The sequence below is a fragment of the Salvelinus namaycush genome, chromosome 33, assembly GCF_016432855.1.
Source record: "Salvelinus namaycush isolate Seneca chromosome 33, SaNama_1.0, whole genome shotgun sequence".
NCBI classification, from domain to species: domain Eukaryota; kingdom Metazoa; phylum Chordata; class Actinopteri; order Salmoniformes; family Salmonidae; genus Salvelinus; species Salvelinus namaycush.
Window position 1 is genome coordinate 24543718 of NC_052339.1, and position 17179 is coordinate 24560896.

Here is a 17179-nt window from a genome sequence, read left to right on the forward strand (position 1 = left end):
CAACATCAATTCACCTCCCAAGTCTGTAGGGACAAGAGGCCTACCGTGAAGCCTGTCTGTAGGGACAAGAGGCCTACCGTGAAACCTGTCTGTAGGGACAAGAGGCCTACCGTGAAGCCTGTCTGTAGGGGCAAGAGGCCTACCGTGAAGCCTGTCTGTAGGGGCAAGAGGCCTACCGTGAAGCCTGTCTGTAGGGGCAAGAGGCCTACCGTGAAGCCTGTCTGTAGGGGCAAGAGGCCTACCGTGAAGCCTGTCTGTAGGGGCAAGAGGCCTACCGTGAAGCCTGTCTGTAGGGGCAAGAGGCCTACCGTAAAGCCTGTCTGTAGGGGCAAGAGGCCTACTGTATACCCCTGCCATCCTCTCACAATGCATGCACACATACACACCCACCTCCACCCCACCTTATTTTGGATCACTGCATCATGGTGCTGAGCCTCCCAATGAACTGGGAAGGAAGAGAGAGGGGGAAAAGCACAGTGAAATGTATACTGCAGTTTTACCAGATGGAGAGCTGGGGAATTGGCAGGGGTGAGGAGAGGGGGTTGATGGGGGGGTTGGTTAGGCACCACCAGCATGCGGCGTGATCTAGGGACGTGTGTGCGCGGGCGGTAATGACTCCACTGCACAGTTGTAAATCTCAGATGATGTTTTCATTCAGGTTGGATTTGCGTCAGCTGAAATACAGGCTGCTGGGATTTGATAGATCTCAGGGCTCTAGCCTCTTCCCTAATATCATAACCCTCCACCGCACACACACATGCGTACACCATAAATCTTACACTCTGGTCTCTTGATTTATTCTTCAAACATAGTTAATCCAACCAAAATCCGCCGTGGAGAGGCTGTTCTCGATTGCGGGTTCAGTTTAATGGCAGGTTTGATTGGCTGAACACATTTTGAATCTTGATGCTTAGCAAATTTTATTCTGTTGAAGGAAATGTTATTTTCTCATTCCTATAAACTGTTTAAAAAAAGAAGAAGGTATTGTTCACAATGTGGTGTGTGTGTGTGATAAAATATATTGTATTAAACATAACCTACTATGTGAACCTCCCCCATGGACAAATTAAATTCAAACTCCCAACTGTCTGGCTGGCTTTCTTTTCTTCCTCATACTTCATTGATAAATGAATGTAGTCGATTGTCCAAGTCCCAGACTCGAAATGAGTCACTGATAAAGAGCCCATAGACACTGAGACCCTGGAGGACCAGAGTCAACAGTTGACAGTTTGTTAGGTTGTCTGTTGACGCGGTCGGGAAACAAACTTGTGCTATTCATACTACAACCCTTGCAATTTTTCAGATTTTTGTGTTTGTTGCCTATTAGGTGTGTGGGTGGGTGTCATTTTTCTCTTTTGTGTGCGTCTCCATAAGTGTCTCATACACTGAGTATACAAAACATTGTCACTTGTTAAATCCACTTCAATCAGTGTAGATGAAGGGGAGGAGACGGGTTAAAGAAGGAATTTTAAGCCTTGAGACAATTCAGACATTGATTGTGTATGTGTCATTCAGAGGGTGAATGGGCAAGACAAAAGTTGTAAGTGCCTTTGACAGGGGCATGGTAGTAGGTGCCAGGTGCACTGGTTTGAGTGTGTCAAGAATTGCAGCGCTGCTGGGTTTTTCCTGCTCAACAGTTGTGTATCAAGAATGGTCCACCACCCAAAGGACATCCAGCCAACTTGACACAACTGTGGGAAGCATTGGAGTCAACATGGGCCAGCATCCCTGTGGAATGCTTTCGACACCTTGTAGAGTCCATGCCAAAACGAATTGAGGCTATTCTGAGGGCAAAGGGGGATGTAACACAATATTAGGAAGGTGTTCCTAATGTCTTGTACACTGAGGTCATATTATTAGGTGTGTGTGTGTCATCTTTCCCTCTACTGTGTGTGTTTTTCAGGAACCCGGGAGAGGACAGCAAGATGCTGGTGTGTGACATGTGTGACAAAGGCTATCACACCTTCTGTCTCCAGCCTGCCATGGAATCCATCCCCACCAATGGCTGGCGATGCAAGGTAAGAAACACTCCAAACACTTTTCACAACACGGAATACCGTCGGGCCGAGACGGGAGCGTGTTAGGGATGTGCAGCTTTTCCTTTCAAGACAGTTCGATACAGTGCATTCGGAAAGTATTCAGACCTCTTGACTATTTCCACGTTTTGTTATGTTACAGCCTTATTCTAAAATGGATTAAATTGTTTTTGCTACACACAATACACCATAATGACAAGGTAAAAACGTTTTATTTTTTGCAAGGGTGTTACATTTACATAAGTATTCAGACCCTTTACTTAGTACTTTGTTGAAGCACCTTTGGCATCGATTACAGCCTCGTGTCTTCTTGGGTATGACGGTACAAGCTTGGCACACCTGTATTTGTAGGGTTTCTCCCATTCTTCTCTGCAGATCCTCTCAAGCTCTGTCATGGTTGGTTGGGGAGCGTCGCTGCACAGCTATTTTCAGGTCGCACCAGAGATGATTGATCGGATTCAAGTCTGGGCTCTGGCTGGGCTTCTCAAGGATATTCAGAGACACTTCTGCATTGTCTTTACTGTATTCCTAGGGTCGTTGTCCTGTTTCCCCGGTCTGTGCTCCGTTCATCTTTCCCTCGATCCTGACTAGTCTTCCAGGTCCTGCTGCTGAAAAACATCCCCACAGCATGATGCTGCCACCACCATGCTTCATCGTAGGGATAGTGCCAGGTTTCTTCCAGACGTGACGCTTGGCATTCAGGCCAAAGAGTTCAATCTTGGTTTCATCAGACCAGAGAAACTTGTTTCTCATGGTCTGAGAGTCCTTTTGGCAAACTCCTAGTGGGTTGTCGTGCCTTTTACTGAGGAGTGGCTCCCGTCTGGCCACTCTACCATAAAGGCCTGATTTGGTGGAGGGCTGCGGAGATGGTTGTCCTTCTGGAAGATTCTCCCATCTCCACAGAGGAGCTCTGGAGCTCTGTCAGAGAGACCATCAGGTTCTTGATCACCTCCCTGACCAAGGCCCTTCCCCCCCGATTTCTCAGTTTGGCCAGGTGGCCAGCTCTAGGTAGACTCTTGGTGGTTCCAAACCTCTTCCATTTAATAATGATTGACGCCACTGTGTTCTTGGGGACCTTCAATGCTGCAGCATTTTTTTTGGTAACCTTCCCCAGACCTGTGCCTCGATACAATCCTGTCTCGGAGCTCTGCAGACAATTCCTTCTACCTCATGGCTTGGTTTTTGCTCTGACATGCACGGTCAACTGTGGGACCTTATATAGACAGGTGTATATCTTTTCAAATCATGTCCAATCAATTGAATTTACCACAGGTGGACTCCAATCAAGTTCTAGAAACATCTCAAGGATGATCAGTGGAAACAGAATGCACCTGAGCTCAATTTCGAGTCTCATAGCAAAGGGTCTGAATACTTATGCAAATAAAATAAATTTGCTGAAATATATAAAAATATGTTTTCACTTTGTCATTATGGGGTACTGTGTGTTGATGGGTGAGAACATATATTTAATCCATTATGAATTCAGGCTGTAACATCAAAATGTGGAATATGTCAAGGAGTATGAATTCTTTCTGAAGGCAATGTATATAGTAAAGATTAGATGAAAGACAGTGGTGACTTTATCTGCAGAGATGTGTGTAGATTGAAGAGGAAAACAATACATTTAATCAATTTTAGAATTAGGCTGTAACGTAACAAAATGTGGAAAAAGGGAAGAGGTCTGAAAACTTCCTGAATGGACTGTGTGTATCTATATACATATGCTCCGATACAGGAACGATACATTTTAGGTTGAAACGATTCTGTTTTATTAGAGATCTTATCGATGCGATCTGGTTCGATACGATTCAATGCACTAACATTTGTTTCTTGAACACTTTATTTGTATATACTAAATGTAAATCTGCAGCTGATGGAGCTCATGAGCTGGGCCTCTGAGTTGGATCTGTCTGAGCTGTGGGTGTGAATGATGAATGTCCATGGTGTATGTTTGAGCTGGGATGATAAACCAAAAATGACCGGCATTGCCTTCTTTTTATCGAAGCATTTTGCTTACTTTGGTACACAAACATTCCTGTAGATTGTTCTGAAACCATTATTTTGTCAAAAGTAATTAGTTTAATTTTGTTTAATTTATTTGCAGCAAAGAAAACAAGTGATAAAATGTATCTGTATTGTTGCTGTTTTTTAAACGGTGTGCAGGTGTGGCTGGAAGCCCAAGGGCTTATATGAAAACCACACCACAAAAGAACCAAGTACAAAAATAAAGGTTTGTTAAACGGATAACAAAACCTGCTAATTGTAAATTAATTGATCAGTAATCACTAAAACCTAATAGTATTTGTTTTGTTTAAATGTGTGTGTGTGTGAGAGTTAGGCTACATAGAGGGGATTATTGGGTAGTTTGGTTCATCAGGCTGACCCCCTTTCTTCGCTTGAAGTTATTGAGGGATGATGAGCTTTCGGCAATGTGAAGATAAGAATTCCAGAGTATGGTACCTCTGTGTCTGAGAGAATTGACTGTGAGGTGCGGCAGTAGGGAAGGTGAAGGTTATCACAGTGTCTTGTTATATAGATGCATGTCAGAATGAACCTGGAAGAATCCATTGAAAGGTAAACTGTCTGGGAGGTATGAGTATTTCTAGATGAAAGTGCGTAATTGGTGTACATTAATGTCATAAATAGACACGATACTGAGATACTGGTGGTGGCTAGTCTTGCAAATGTCTTTTGTATGATGAGTAATTTGTGTGGGTATGAGGCATATGTACCGGCCCAGCCACTATTACAGGAAATGAGATATGGGTAAATTAAGCTATAGTATAGAGTTAGGAAGCAAGCCTGATGAACCAAACCACTAATCTTGCTGATGATACCTACAAATGTCATCACCTTGCTACAGACAAATTGAATATGATCTTTCCAGGATAACTTTTCATTAATTAGAACTCTGAGGAATCTAGTGGATGTGTCTTGTTCCATTTCATTCCCACCAATTGAGATTCTGGCTCTTTTTATTTTTATATATTTATTATTTACTTACTATTTAATACAATAATATTTTAACAGTTGAAGATTAACAAATTATCTGGAACCATTCAGAAAATGTGGCCATACATGAGTTAGCTTAATTAAATAGTGAATAAAAATTCTTGTGATGAAATGAAATTGGTATCATCAGCAAAGGGAATGATGTATGTAATCTCATTGAAAGCGTAGTAATACAATTTAGAAAGTAATATTTCATGATCGACTGTGTCAAACGCATTGGATAAATAAAAAAATATGCCAAGACCATATTCTTTGTTAAGAGCTGTAAAGATTTTATCCACAAGTTGCAAAAGAGCCATATCTGTGGAGTAGATTTTACAAGTTTTTACAATACTGGTGCTCATAGAATACAGTGTTCATTTTAAATATTTGAACATTCTCTTATACACCAATTATTCTAGGATTTTAGAAAAACATGATACTACAGATAATGGGCGATTTTTAAATTTTTTTTGTAGAAGATCTTGGATCCTCAGATTTATAGAGGGAGATAACTTTGGCAACTTTCAAATCTTTAGGAAAAATTCCAGTTCAAACATTTGAACACCTGCTCATTCCAGGGTTTTTCTTTATTTTTACTATTTTCTACATTGTAGCATTATGGTGAAGACATATAAACTATGAAATAACACATGGAATCATGTAGTAACCAAAAAAGTGTTAAATTATATTTCAGATTCTTCAAAGTAGCCACACTTTGCCTTGATGACAGCTTTGCACACTCTTTGCATTCTCTCAACCAGCTTCATAAGGAATTATTTTCCAACAGTCTTGAAGGAGTTCTCACATATGCTGAGCTCTTGTTGGCTGCTTTTCCTTCACTCTGCGGTCCAACTCATCACAAACCAAAATCTCTATTGGGTTGAGGTCAGGTGATTTGTGGAGGCCAGGTCATCTAATGCAGAACTCCATCACTCTCCTTCATGGTCAAATAGCCTTTACACAGCCTGGAGGTGTGTTTTGGGTCATTGTCCAGTTGAAAACAAATGATTGTCCCATTAAGCGCAATCCAGATGGGATGGCGTATCACTGCGGAATGCTGTGGTAGCCATGCTGGTTAAGTGTGCCTTGAATTCTAAATAAATTACTGACAGTGTCACCAGCAAAGTACCCCCACACTATCACACCACCTACTCCATGCTTCACGGTGGGAACCACACATGTGGAGATCATCCGTTCACCTATTCTGCGTCTCAGACACAGCGGTTGGAACCAAAAATCTCAAATTTGGACTCATCAGACCAAAGGACCGATTTCCACCAGTCTAATGCCCATTGCTCGTGTTGATTGGCCAAAGCAAGTTTCTTCTTCTTATTGGTGTCCTTTAGTCATGGTTTCAATGCATCAATTTGACCGTGAAGGCCTGATTCACGCAGTCTCCTCTGAACAGTTGATGTTGAGATGTGTCTGTTACTTGAACTCTGAAGCATTTATTTTGTCTGCAATCTTGAGGCTGGTAACTCCAATGAACTTATCATCTGCATCAGAGGTAACTCTTTCTTTCCTGTGGCGGTCCTCATGAGAGCCATAGCGGTTGATGTTTTTTTTTGTGTGTTAAAAAAAATATATAATTATATAAGAATAATGTACAGTGGGGAGAACAAGTATTTGATACACTGCCGATTTTGCAGGTTTTCCTACTTACAAAGCATGTAGAGATCTGTAATTTTATCATAGGTACACTTCAACTGTGAGAGACGGAATCTAAAACAAAAATCCAGAAAATCACATTGTATGATTTTTAAGTAAAATTATTAGCATTTTATTTAATGACATAAGTATTTGATACATCAGAAAAGCAGAACTTAATATTTGGTACAGAAACCTTTGTTTGCAATTACAGAGATCATACGTTTCCTGTAGTTCTTGACCAGGTTTGCACACACTGCAGCAGGGATTTTGGCCCACTCCTCCATACAGACCTTCTCCAGATCCTTCAGGTTTCGGGGCTGTCGCTGGGCAATACGGACTTTCAGCTCCCTCCAAAGATGTTCTATTGGGTTCAGGTCTGGAGACTGGCTAGGCCACTCCAGGACCTTGAGATGCTTCTTACGGAGCCACTCCTTAGTTGCCCTGGCTGTGTGTTTCGGGTCGTTGTCATGCTGGAAGACCCAGCCACGACTCATCTTCAATGCTCTTACTGAGGCAAGGAGGTTGTTGGCCAAGATCTCGCGATACATGGCCCCATCCATCCTCCCCTCAATACGGTGCAGTTGTCCTGTCCCCTTTGCAGAAAAGCATCCCCAAAGAATGTTTCCACCTCCATGCTTCACGGTTGGGATGGTGTTCTTGGGGTTGTACTCATCCTTCTTCTTCCTCCAAACACGGCGAGTGGAGTTTAGACCAAAAAGCTCTATTTTTGTCTCATCAGACCACATGACCTTCTCCCATTCCTCCTCTGGATCATCCAGATGGTCATTGGCAAACTTCAGACGGGCCTGGACATGCGCTGGCTTGAGCAGGGGGACCTTGCGTGCGCTGCAGGATTTTAATCCATGACGGCGTAGTGTGTTACTAATGGTTTTCTTTGAGACTGTGGTCCCAGCTCTCTTCAGGTCATTGACCAGGTCCTGTCGTGTAGTTCTGGGCTGATCCCTCACCTTCCTCATGATCATTGATGCCCCACGAGGTGAGATCTTGCATGGAGCCCCAGACCGAGGGTGATTGACCGTCATCTTGAACTTCTTCCATTTTCTAATAATTGCGCCAACAGTTGTTGCCTTCTCACCAAGCTGCTTGCCTATTGTCCTGTAGCCCATCCCAGCCTTGTGCAGGTCTACAATTTTATCCTTGATGTCCTTACACAGCTCTCTGGTCTTGGCCATTGTGGAAAGGTTGGAGTCTGTTTGATTGAGTGTGTGGACAGGTGTCTTTTATACAGGTAACGAGTTCAAACAGGTGCAGTTAATACAGGTAATGAGAAGAGAACAGGAGGGCTTCTTAAAGAAAAACGAACAGGTCTGTGAGAGCCGGAATTCTTACTGGTTGGTAGGTGATCAAATACTTATGTTATGCAATAAAATGTAAATTAATTACTTAAAAATCATACAATGTGATTTCCTGGATTTTTGTTTTAGATTCCGTCTCTCACAGTTGAAGTGTACCTATGATAAAATTACAGCCCTCTACATGCTTTGTAAGTAGGAAAATCTGCAAAATCGGCAGTGTATCAAATACAGTACTTGTTCTCCCCACTGTATGTGTATGGACTTTGTAGGCACCTGATCTGAGCCATAAGGGAGACTAGGCATCTACCACCCCACCACCACTATCAGTTTAGGGAGGGCAATGTAGCCTATGTTTTTGTCCCCCCATTTTGCTTCTGAAATCACCATCACCCACTAATTAACTTGTCATTTCTGCAGATTAGGTGTTTGAGCTAGTAATGTATGAATATTTATAGTTTACAAATGAGCAATGACATAGTAAGTGAATATATACCACAACGTTGGATGTCACCCCTTGACCGTTTGGATGTTTTTAGTGGGCTTCTTTTCTCATCCCGCTTTGGCCATGTAGTGCGCCTCACAAATGAATTGCTGTCCTCGTTATGAAATTATCAACTTTACCCAAACTATTGCTGATGGTGAACCTGAACAATTGAAATGACATCTATTGTAAGCTATGTTCAGCAGGTAGCCTAGAGCCAGATGAGTAGTCTCCGGTATCTTACTTTTTTAACACGGTAAAACAGAATTTTCAATGGCGCATTGATGATAACCAGGCAAAATACATATATGTCCGAAATGATTGACACCGTTGATAAAGATGAAATAATGATGGATATGTAAAATAAACAATTCAAATTCTGAGCTATATTGTATGCTCACATCTGTTGTTTACGAAGCATGTGACAAATAACATTTTATTTAATTTGCAAAATCATTTCCAATAACGGGAGGTTAGCTTGTCTTGGATGTATGCTCTTTGACCCTTTTAACTTTCTCACTCATCATTATTCACGGTTCATTCAGGTTAATCCGGAATCATGGTAGTGTTGACATTTTAATTTGGAAGTTCTTTAACATATTATATTGTTATTTATAGTAAAAGTGAGAAATGCATTATTTACCATTCATATCTATTGGGCACAAAATCGTCTGATACACAAACAAAATTAACTGCAAATACATCCAACAAGTTTGTAAATTCACAACCTTGATGTAATAATTGTGTGCTAGGAATATGCGACCAAATACTACACTTTTGGCTGTTTAGGGGTGTCAATAATTTGAGAAAATAACTCTACCTCTGAGCAATTATTATAATAAAATAATGTAATTTCCCCCCAGAAATTGGCATACAATATAGCTCAATATTTTAATTATTTATTTTTATACTAATAAAATTGCTCAGAGAAAGAGGTTTAGTTTTTCTCAAAAAGGTAGGGGTCAATTATGAGCAATAATGAGTATATATTATAATTTCCCCCCGTTTTTTATTTTTCATACTTAAATAATAATCATATCTTGAATAGATAAGTATTCACCCTCCTGAGACATATGTTAGAAGCACATTTTGTAGCGATTTCAGGTGAGAGTCTTTCTGGGTAAGTTTCTAAGAGGTTTGCACACCTGGATTGTACAATATTTGCCCATTTATTACTTCAAAACATTCTTCAAGCTCTGTCAAGTTGCTTGTTGGTCATTGCTAAACAAAGTCTTAAGTCAACACTTACTAGGCCACTCAGGAACATTCAATGTTGTCTTGGTAAGCAACTCCAGTGTAAATTTTCCTTTGTGTTTTAGGTTATTGTCTGGCTGAAAGGTGAATTTGTCTGTGCTGTATTACATTTATTTTTATAAAAGAAAAACTCCCTAGACCTTGCCGATGACCAGTATACTCAACATGAGGCAGCCACCACCATAATTGAAAATATGAAGTGGTACTCCGTGATCTATTGTGTTGGATTTGCCCCAAACATAGCAATTTGTATTCATGATAAACAAAAGTAGATTTCTTTGCCACCATTTTTTGCAGAATTACTTAACTGCTTTGTTGCAAACAGGATGCATGTTTTGGAATATTTGTATTCTGTACAGGCTTCCTTCTTTCAACTGTCATTTAGGTTAGTATTGTGGCATAACTACAATGTTGTTGATCTATCCTCAGTTTTCTCCTATCACAACCACCAAACTCTGTACTGGTTTTAAAATCACCATTGGCCTCATGGTGAAATCCCTGAGCAGTTTCCTTCCTCTTTGGCAAATAATTTAGGAAGGATGCCTGTATCTTTGTAGGGACTGGGTGCATTGATACACCATCCAAAATCTCATAACTTCACCATGCTCAAAGGGATAATCAGCGTCTGCTTTTTAATTTGTACACGTCTACTAATCGGTGCCCTTCTTTGCGAGGCATTGGAAAACCTCCCTGGTCTTTGTGGGTGAATCTGTGCTTGAAATTCACTACTCGATTGAGGGACTTTACAATTCTCTATATGTGTGGGTTACAGAGATGGGGTAGTCATTCAAAAATCATTTTAAACACTATTATTGCACACAGAGTACGTCAATGCAATGTATTATGTGAATTGTTAAGCACATTTTTACTCCTGAATTTATTTTGGCATGAATTTATTTAGCCTTGCCATAACAAAGGGGTTGAATACTTGTAAAGCTGAAATGTTTTCAGTCTATTTTTAAAAAAATAATAAGAACATTTTCTACAAATTATATTCCACTTTGACATTGTGTTATTGTGTGTAGATCAGTGACAAAATCTCAATTTAATACATTTTAAATTCAGGCTGTAACAACAAAATGTGGAGAACGTAAAAGGGTGTGAATCATTTCTGAAGGCACTGTATGTTTGAGGAATAAAGTGCTGTCAATTTACCTCACGGGGGAGGAAAATGTGGCGGTGAGAATAAGCTCTGAACGAACAAGAGCTTTTATGTGAAGCTCTCCTCAAATCACGTCTCCTTGCTTACAGTGGTACTGTTTTCACCCCTCCCCGGCCTCCTCTTTCTGTTTCCCCCCCCCCCCCCCCCCCCCCCGCTCTCTCTCTCTCTCACTGTTTCTCTTTTCCCCCTCTATCTCTGTTGTCCCCCGAAGAGTCTCCCGGCTGTTTCACATTATCCCCATTCCCCTCATTCTTCCACCACCCCCCCCCCTCTCTCTTTCCATCTCTCCACTTTCCACATCTCTCCACTGTCCCTTAAGAGTCTCCCAGCTGTTTTTATCCGATGGTTGAAAATAGCTTTTGGGCCTTTTAGTGCCTCTTTGTAGCGTCTTTTTGGCCGCGGGAGGGAGGCGATACAGACCTCAATTATCAACAATACAGTGTGTTCTCTCCTTTGCTGTGGGTTGCAGTGAGGGTTTGCAAGCACCCAAGCGTTCATCTCTGCTATTGACCTCTGTATTAAGTCATAAAAAGTATATTTTTGGCTGTGTTTGCTCCCTAAAATGGAGGGAGCGGTGAGTGCCCAAGGCTAAGATGGCCCCAAACTCTTTACATTATTGTAAAGGTGAACATTATTGTTATTGCATTCTGGAAGACTTGTGAGGATTTCTTAGTTTCAAACTTCTATCTTTCAAACCAACATTTTAGTTTTCATTCACCCATTTTACTTAGTTTTGGGCCCCTGGGTGGCGCAGCATCTCAGTGCTAGAGGTGTCACTACAGATCCTGGTTTGTTTCTAGGCTGTATCACAACTGGCCGTGATTGGGAGTCCCATAGGGCAGCGCTCAATTAATTGGCTCAGCATCTTCCGGATTACGGTTTGGCCGGTGTAGACCGTCATTGTAAATAAGAATTTGTTCTTAACTGACTTGCCTAGTTAAAACCTTTTGGCGTACAGATCCCTTAAACGGGATAATTTTCGTAAACAACCGCTGAATTGCAGAGCGCCAAATTCCCCAAAAATTACTACAAATATTTATTTTCATGAAATCACAAGTGCAATATACCAAAACACAGCTTAGCTTGTTGTTAATTTACAGCGAAAGCAATCCAAGCCTTTGTGAGTTTATCGTTCACTAGACAAAACATTACGAACAGCTAGCAGCAATCTAGATTGGTCACGAAAGTCAGAAAAGCAATCAAATTAATCGCTTACCTTTGATGATCTTCGGATGTTTGCACTCACGAGACTCCCAGTTACACAATAAATGTTCCTTTTGTTCGATAAATATTATTTTTATATCCAAAAACCTCCATTTGGTTGGTGCGTTATGTTCAGAAATCAACAGGCTCGAGCGGTCATGAAGGGCAGACGAAAATTCCAAATAGTATCCGTAAAGTTCGTAGAAACATTTTTTACAATCAATCCTCAGGTTGTTTTTAACATAAATAATCGATAATATTTCAACCGGACGGTAAACTATTCAATAAAAGAGAAAGAAAATGTCGAGCTACAATTTTCGCGCGCATGAAATAATCGAAGGACATTCAGCTATCCACTGACGCGTTTTGATAAATCTAAAGACTGTTCACACCCTGTGGAAGCCATTGGAAAAGGAATCTGGTTGATATCCCTTTAAATGGAGGAACGGCAGGCAATGGAACAGGGATTTTTCAAAATAAGAGGCACTTCCGTGTTGGATTTCCTCAGGTTTTCGCCTGCAAAATCAGTTCTGTTTTACTCACAGACAATATTTGGACAGTTTTGGAAACTTTATAGTGTTTTCTATCCTAATCTGTCAATTATATGCATATTCTAGCATCTGGGCCTGAGAAATAGGCAGCTTACATTGGGAACGTTATTTTTTCCAAACATAAAAATTCTTCCCCCTAGCTTCAAGAGGTTAATAAAACAAGTAAAGTGAATTAGTCCACAGGGTGAAGAGATTGGGATGTAATCTGAGGTAATCCATCATTTCACATCCCCCTCTTCACCCGACCAGCAGTGGTATGAGAGTGGTAGGGATTGGAGGGATTCTCCTAACCTGCCACATTAATTGGTTAGATATGCCTCTCTCTGATCCCATGCCTCTGACCAGAAGCTGGCCACCAGCTCTCTCTCTCTCTCTCTCTCTCTCTCTCTCTCTCTCTCTCTCTCACTCACTGGGAAGCTTGGTCCACCATTGGGGTGCCAGGACAGAGAAGAGCTTGGACTGGGCTGAGCGGGAACTGCCCGCCCATAGGGGTCGGAGGGCCAAGAGATCAGAGGTGGCAGAACGGAGTACTCGGGTTGGAGTGTAGGGTTTGAGCAGAGCCTACACCCAAACTCCACCACCCCATCTCATTAATCCCTGTCTGTCCACTGCTCACTGTGACAAAACACACACTGTGCTGCCATGGCAAATTGAGTTATCTGAGGCCTGCTAATACACACACACACCCCCCTCCCCCATCTTCTCCCAAATCCCAGACAGGCACTTACTTTCCTTAGGATGGACGGGTGGGCATTTATCTCTTCCTCTCCCTTCTTCCCCGGTCCCACAGGCAGGACCTGACAGACAGTGATAGTATTCACCAACTCTCCCCCCCACTGTTGGACATGAGCCGGCCACTGGACCCAGGCCAGAGTGGTGGCTTGTTACTGTACTAGGCCAGTGGGGGTATGAGCTTTAGAAGGGGAGGGTTTGAGTGTTGTGGAGGTTTTCACAGAGAAGCTTTAGAATGAGCTTGTTCCTCCTACTCGCCCCCAAAATCCGGGAATGATGCTGCTCCTTTTGAACGTTACTCAATGAGCTTGAAGTGGTACTTTTGAAGGCGTAATGAAATTTCCAGCTGGCTGATCACATGCTCATTGCATAGAGGGAGGCATATTTTTAAAGATGCGTTTGGGAAATTGATGTTAATTCTGATATTTCGTAACCCAATGCAGTGAAAAAGTATTTGAAATTGCTGTTGTAAAGATGTCAAGTGTTATATCAGTTTTAATTAGTAACATTACAATGTAAATAAATGGCAATTAGTTTAGACCTCTGATGTGTTACATTTTCAGCAAACATTTAAACAGAACAATTTCATGCTTAATAACAAAGTGAGGTCAGTTGGCAGATGTTTTGAAGGTGGTTAGCAGAAATAAAGTTCTTACTTTCTATGTTATGTATGATCGTTCTGTTGCCATGGAGCTAAGCATTCTATAGCCACCGGGGAAAGTTTTTTTCAAAAAATGTATTTTTCACATGTTATGGTTTTGCAACTCCAAACTTTGGTTGTTAGACAATGAAAAGAGAAATGTTGAAATGTTCTGGAAGGCAATGAATCCATGTCGTAATGTAACTAATGTAGCATGTCTCTCCCTCTCCAGAACTGTCGGGTGTGTTCTCAGTGCGGGGTCAGGCAGGCAGGCCACTGGGGCCACAACATCACACTGTGTGAGAGTTGCCACACGCGACCGGAGGAGCCCGCCCCCGCTCTGTCGTGTCCGCTGTGTGGGAGGGGCCAGGGCCCCAGCGACGTCCCCAAGGATGACCTCCTCAACTGCAATACCTGCAAAAGGTACGCCTCATTCTGTCGCCGCGGTTACTGTTGATTATGTTTCAGAATTCTGCTGAGGGAATGCAAGACAATGAGCTGATACACAGCAGAGCTGTAATTAAGCAATAAGACTCGAGGGGGATGTGGTATATGGCCAATATACCATGGCTAAGCGCTGTTCTTATGCACAACGTAATGCGGAGTGCCTGGACACAGCCCTTAGCCGTGACAGACAGTGATAGTATTCCACTGCTCAGCTCTGTTAGGTGCCTTATTGCCTTATTGATATTACAAACTGGTTACCAACGAAATTAGAGCAGTTAAAATAAATATTTTGTCATAGCCATTGTATACGGTCTGATACCTGGGGTGGCATGTAGCCTAGTGGTTAGAGCATTGGACTAGTAACAAAAAGGTTGCTAGATCAAATCCCTGAGCTGACAAGGTAAAAATCTGTTGTTCTGCCCCTGAACAAGGCAGTTAACACACTGTTCTTACGCCGTTTTTGAAAAAATATTTTTTTCTTAACTGACTTGCCTAGTAAAATAAAAAATTGATATCACGGCTGTCAGCCAATCAGCATTCAGGGCTTAAACCACCCAGTTTATAATATTTATTTTGTGTGTGACTAGCCTGGTCCCAGATCTGTTAGTGTTTTGGTCATTGTCATTTTTCACATAAGGGTTCATACAGCACAAACAGATCTGGGACCAGGCTTACATGTATCAGTGAGTGGTGTATTATACTGTATCTGCCACATGGGTTCCCAAGGGGCCTCTAAGTGTCTCTGTGTACGCAGGTTGTATCATCTGTCTCATTACGTGTGATTGAGTGGCGCAGCGGTCTAAGGCACTGCATCTCAGTGCTAGAAGCGTCACTACAGACCATTGTTCGATTCGAGGCAGTATCACAACCGGCCGTGATTGGGAATCCCTTAGGGCGGCGCACAATTGACCCAGTGTCGTTAGGGTTTGGTTGGGGTAGGCCTTAATTATAAATAAGAATTTGTTCTTAACTGACTTGCCTAGTTAAATAAAGGTTAAAATATACATTAAAAAAATTATTATCTTATGACTGAAAAGAGCTACTGGATATCAGGACAGCGATGACTCACCTCGTACTGGACAAAGATTTTTTCTTTAACGAGTCGGACGCGAAGGATTTACTTCAGACACCCGACAAGGCCCAAATCTATTCGCATGAAGAAGAGACTGAGATATCAGGGACGTAGGTCCGGGTGCCTTGTAAGGATCCGATGGCGAGTGAGTAATCCCCAGCTACCATCAGTTTTATTAGCCAACGTGCAATCATTGGATAACAAAATGGATGAGCTCCGATCAAGACTATCCTACCAACGGGACATTAAAAACTGTAATATCTTATATTTCACCGAGTCGTGGCTGACCGACGACATGGATAACATACAGCTGGCTGGGATTTTGGTCCAACGGCAAGATAGAACAGCTGCCTCGGTTAAGACAAGGGGTGGCGGTCTGTGTCTATTTTTAAATAACAGCTGATGCACAAAATCTAATTTTAAGGAAGTCTCGAGATTTTGCTCGCCTGAGGTAGATTATCTCATGATAAGCTGTAGACCACACTATTTACAAAGAGTTCAACTATATTTTTCGGAGCTGTTTATTTACCTCCACAAACCGATGCTGGCACTAAGACGGCACTCAACGAGCTGTATAAGGCCGTAAGCAAACAAGAAAATTCTCATCCAGAGGCGGCGCTCCTAGTGGGTGGGGACTTTAATGCAGGGAAACTTAAATCCATTTTACCTAATTTCTACCAGCATGTTATGGGCAACCAGAGGAAAAAAAATTCTAGATCACCTGTACTCCACACACAGAGCTAAGTACAAAGCTCTCCCTCGCCCTCCATTTTGTGAATCCGACCACAACTCTATCCTCCTGATTCCTGCTTACAAGCAAAAATTAAAGCAGGAAGCACCAGTGACTCAGATGAAGCAGATGCTAAACTACAGGACTGTTTTGCTATCACAGACTGGAACATGTTCTGGGATTCTTCCGATGGCATTGAGGAGTACACCACATCAGTCACTGGCTTTATCAATAAGTGCATCGAGGACGTCGTCCCCACAGTGACTGTACGTACATACCCCAACCAGAAGCCATGGATTACAGGCAACATTCGCACTGAGCTAAAGGGTAGAGCTGCCGCTTTCAAGGTGCGGGACTCTAACCCGGAAGCTTAAAATAAATCCTGCTATGCCCTGCGACGAACCATCAAAACAGGCAAAGCGTCAAAACAGGGCTAAGATTGAATCATACTATTCCAGCTCCGACGCTCGTCTTATGTGGCAGGGCTTGCAAACCATTACAGACTACAAAGGGAAGCACAGCCGCGAGCTGCCCAGTGACGCGAGCTGCCCAGTGACGCGAGCTGCCCAGTGACGCGAGCTGCCCAGTGACGCGAGCTGCCCAGTGACACGAGCCTACCAGTGACACGAGCCTACCAGATTAGCTAAATCACTTCTATGCTCGCTTCGAGGCAAGCAACACTGAGGCATGCATGAGAGCATCAGCTGTTCCGGACGACTGTGTGATCACGCTCTCCGTAGCCGACGTGAGTAAGACCTTTTAAACAGGTCAACATACACAAGGCTGCGGGGCCAGACGAATTACCAGGACGTGTGCTCCGGGCATGTGCTTACCATCTGACAGGTGTCTTCACTGACATTTTCAACATGTCCCTGATTAAGTCTTTTTAATACCAACATGTTTCAAGCAGA

The 17179-nt window shown here is 42.3% G+C and overlaps 1 protein-coding gene across 1 annotated transcript in view; it reads left to right on the plus strand.

Moving 5' to 3' along the window:
• Window positions 1-17179, plus strand: part of kmt2ca (lysine (K)-specific methyltransferase 2Ca) — a 219338-nt gene that overhangs the window by 99261 nt on the left and 102898 nt on the right. Inside the window, exons 9-10 of the mRNA XM_038972982.1 lie at window positions 1904-2018; window positions 14252-14442. Coding sequence (XP_038828910.1) covers window positions 1904-2018; window positions 14252-14442 — 306 coding nt within the window. The remainder of the gene's footprint in view (window positions 1-1903; window positions 2019-14251; window positions 14443-17179) is intronic.